Raw genomic sequence first — 3,787 nt, 5'->3', positions numbered from 1 at the left:
TGTGTGTTGAAGGGCCAGGGCAGTATGTGCTATTCCTGGTGCATTGTGGGATTTCACAGCACTCTGGATACTGTGAGACTCCCAGAGCTGTCCATATAGAGTCCATCACTCTCTCTCACGCATTCTCTCAATTTAGTTCAATTCAATTCAGTTCAATTGAATGCAATGGAGTTCTATTCAAATAGCTTAATTAACTTACAGTGGTGGCCCAAAATGATTTATTCAAAATGAATCATTTTGGCCACCACTGTACATAGTATTTTTTCCATACTATGGAAGTCAATGGCTACCGTCAACTGTTTGGTTACCAACATTCTTCAAAATATCTTCTTTCATGCTCTCAAGGAGAAAGAAACTCATACCGGTTTGGAACGACACGAGGGTGAGTAAATGATGACAGATGTATTTTTTGTGAACTGTCCCTTTAAGTCAGTTTCTCGTCTTCTCACCTGACACTCGAACTTGAGTTTCTGCTCTTTCTGGAAGGCCAGTGTGCTGGTGAGAACCGTCGATGAGTAACAGAAACAGTGCTGGATCACATGCTCATCCGCCTCCATGTACCTCAAAACACAACAAATACAAACACCATATTAATGCCCTTACTTAATCAGCAGCTCAAAAGGCAAAAGTAAATATATGTGACCCTGGACCACAAACCAGTCAGTTTTGTAAAATTGAGATTTATGCATCATCTGAAAGCTGAATAAATAGCTTTCCATTGATGTGTGGTTTGTTAGGATAGGACAATATTTGGCTGAGATGCAACTATTTGAAAATCTGGAATCTGAGGGTGCAAAAAAATCTAAATACTGAGAAAATCATCTTTAAAGTTGTTCAAATGAAGTTCTTAGCAATGCATATTACTAATCAAAGATTAAGTTTAGATTTATTTACGGTAGGAAATTTACAAAATATCTTCATGGAACATGATCTTCACTTAATATCCTAATGATTTTTGGCATAAAAGATACATCTATAATTTTGACCCATACAATGTATTGTTGGCTATTGCTATAAATATACCTGTGCTACTCATGACTTATGCTCAGTGTTGGAATTTTTTAAATATTTCAAATGGGTTTTTATTTTTATATTTTGTTTTTATTTTAATTTTAGTTAAAGTTTTAGTAATGTTGTATTTTTTATTAATTGTAATTTATTTAGTTATAGTTATTTTAGTATTTCAAGTTAATCTAAATGAAAATGAGGTTTATGAGTTTGTTTACTTGGCAACAAGCTGAAATAAATGTGTTTAAAAAGTTTTATATTTTATTTCAGTTTATTTATTTTTTTATCTCAAGCAACAATTTGGTTTTAATTTTAGTTTTGGCTGATTATAATAACATAAGGGATTCAACGTTTTTGCAACCCTGTTATCAACATACAGTATGTGATGTGTGAATAAAATTCTAAAACAATTTATGTGATTTTTCATTTCAGTGCAATGCAATGAAAATAAATTCAATGCAATTAAAAATCAATTCAATTTATTTCAATGCAACGCAATGCAATTCAATTTAACTCAATTCAATGCCATGCAATTATTTATTTATTTTGCTACAGCAATAAACATTAAATAAATATTCTAAATTAAACATACCAATGAAGATCTTTGTTAAAAATGTTGGAATAACATAAAAATAAGACTTTGTAAGAATCAGAATTTGTAACTGGGTTACAGAATGATCTTACATAAAGCTGTTTGGGAGTAAATTATTTAAAGATTAAATGATATTTTTCTAATATTCTCATAAATATCAAGTCACCTTTATTTTTATAGCACTTTATACAATACAGATTGTTTCAAAACAGCTAATAAACAGAACATTAACAGAATCAATGGTGCAAATATAGTATACATAATAGTTTATCTCTTCAAAGAACATGGGATTTGTGCTTTTTGCTTTAAACACAACAATGGGACACTAAATTAAGTTCATTATTTTAGTTCTGTTTGTCTGTTATTCATATGATATTGTTAAAGAATCAATCCAAACAGGAGAGATATCTGAACAGGAATAATAAGCAATAACAAATAACCTATTTTTCTTTCACAGATCAGTAACTTTGGGCCGCCGGCGAATCGGACCCATCTGACTAACTACAGAAAACCATTCATCAAGTGTCTGTGAAACACGAAAACACAATTTAATCAAATAAAGAATTATGATTATTGATTAATATGCCAGCTACACACAAACCAGTTTTTGTAAAAAGTAGAATCCACAATACACTACAGTTCAAAAAGCTTTTATTCAGCAAAGATGCATTAAAGGAATAGTTCAGCCAAAAATGAATATTTGCTGTAAATGTGCTCACTCTCAGTTCATCCAAGATCAGGATGAGTTTGTTTCTTCATCAGGTTTGTAGAAATGCAGCATTGCATCAGTGTCTCAGCAATGGATGCTCTGCAGTGAATGGGTGCCGTCAGAATGAGAGTCCAAACAGCTGATAAAAACATCACAATAATCCACAAGTAATCCGCAGCACTCCAGTCCATCAGTTAACATCTGGAGAAGACAAAAGCTGAAACTAATCCACCATTAAGACGCTTTTAACTCAAATACCATAGAGTTCATAATCCATATCTCTTCCTCCAGTGAAAAAGTGCATCTCCTGTTGTCTTTCACATTAAAATCCAGCCACATATTAGTTTAGAGCTGTTTAAACGCTGCTTGATCTGTGCAGATTTCTCTCCTGATTCACACCAGAACACTTTTTCACTGGAGGAAGCGTTATTATGGATTATGGACTCAATGTATTTTAGTTAAAAACATCTTAATGCTGGATTTGTTTCAGCTTTTGTCTTCTCCAGATGTTAACTGGTGGACTGGAGTGCTGTGGATTACTTGTGGATTATTGTGATGTTTTTATCAGCTGTTTGGACTCTTATTCTGACGGCACCCATTCACTGCAGAGCATCCATTGCTGAGACACTGATGCAATGCTACATTTCTCCAAATCTGATGAAGAAACTTCAATCAATTATGGGTGAACTATTCCTTTAAATGATCAAAAGTGTCAGTAAAGACATTTATAATGTTACACAAGAGTTCTATTTCAAATAAATGCTGTTCTTTTGAACTTTCTACTCATCTGTGAATCCTGAAAAATAAAACGTGTCACAGTTTCCACAGAAAATTATCTGTGTTCAACATTGATAATAATCAGAAATGTTTCTTGAGCAGCAAATCAGCATATTAGAATGATTTCTGAAGATCATGTGACTCTGAATACTGGAGTAATGATGCTGAAAATACAGCTGCGCATCACAGAAATAAAGTACAGTTTAACAGATATTCACATAGAAAACAGCTGTTTTAAATCGTAATAATATTTCACTATTTGTAATGTCATCACACACCTCTGTCCACTCAGTTTGTTGAAGGTACACGCTAGCGCCACCACCTGTCCAGTGGCTTGACTGATAACAGGAACGCAAAGCATCGAGTTCGGCTCGAACCCCAACAAACTGCTCAATAACCCACGTTCCTCCTGTAGAGACACACAGACAGCATTTAATCCATCATACGGTGACGTCAACATGTGTGTGTGTTTGGTGAGTTTGATCCTGATTAAAAGGAAGGATAGTGACAGTTTCTGTTCCAGCTGAACTCATTTAACACAGATCAACTGTCTGTCTGTGGTGATAATTAGCTGGTTTTGGAGAGCTGTCAGCTGGGAACGAATGAAAAAGCTCCATTATTATCCGCAGCTGTGTGTGAGTGTGTGTGTGTGTGTGTGTGTGCGTGTGTGTGTGTGTGTGTGTGTGAGTCTTTGTGAGAGT

The 3,787-nt window shown here is 34.3% G+C and overlaps 1 protein-coding gene across 1 annotated transcript in view; it reads right to left on the bottom strand.

Annotated features, from left to right (window-relative positions):
* The window catches only part of LOC107681906 (cGMP-dependent 3',5'-cyclic phosphodiesterase-like), a 37,848-nt gene that overhangs the window by 23,892 nt on the left and 10,169 nt on the right, over positions 1-3,787 (bottom strand). Inside the window, 2 exon segments of the mRNA XM_016478278.1 lie at positions 450-561; positions 3,365-3,495. Of these exon segments, the coding sequence (XP_016333764.1) occupies positions 450-561; positions 3,365-3,495 (243 nt within the window).

Source organism: Sinocyclocheilus anshuiensis, unplaced genomic scaffold (assembly GCF_001515605.1).
Source record: "Sinocyclocheilus anshuiensis isolate Anshui unplaced genomic scaffold, SAMN03320099.WGS_v1.1 scaffold1390, whole genome shotgun sequence".
NCBI lineage: Eukaryota > Metazoa > Chordata > Actinopteri > Cypriniformes > Cyprinidae > Sinocyclocheilus > Sinocyclocheilus anshuiensis.
The sequence above is the reverse complement of the archived record's forward strand: the minus strand, read 5'-3'. Positions and strand labels throughout refer to the sequence as shown.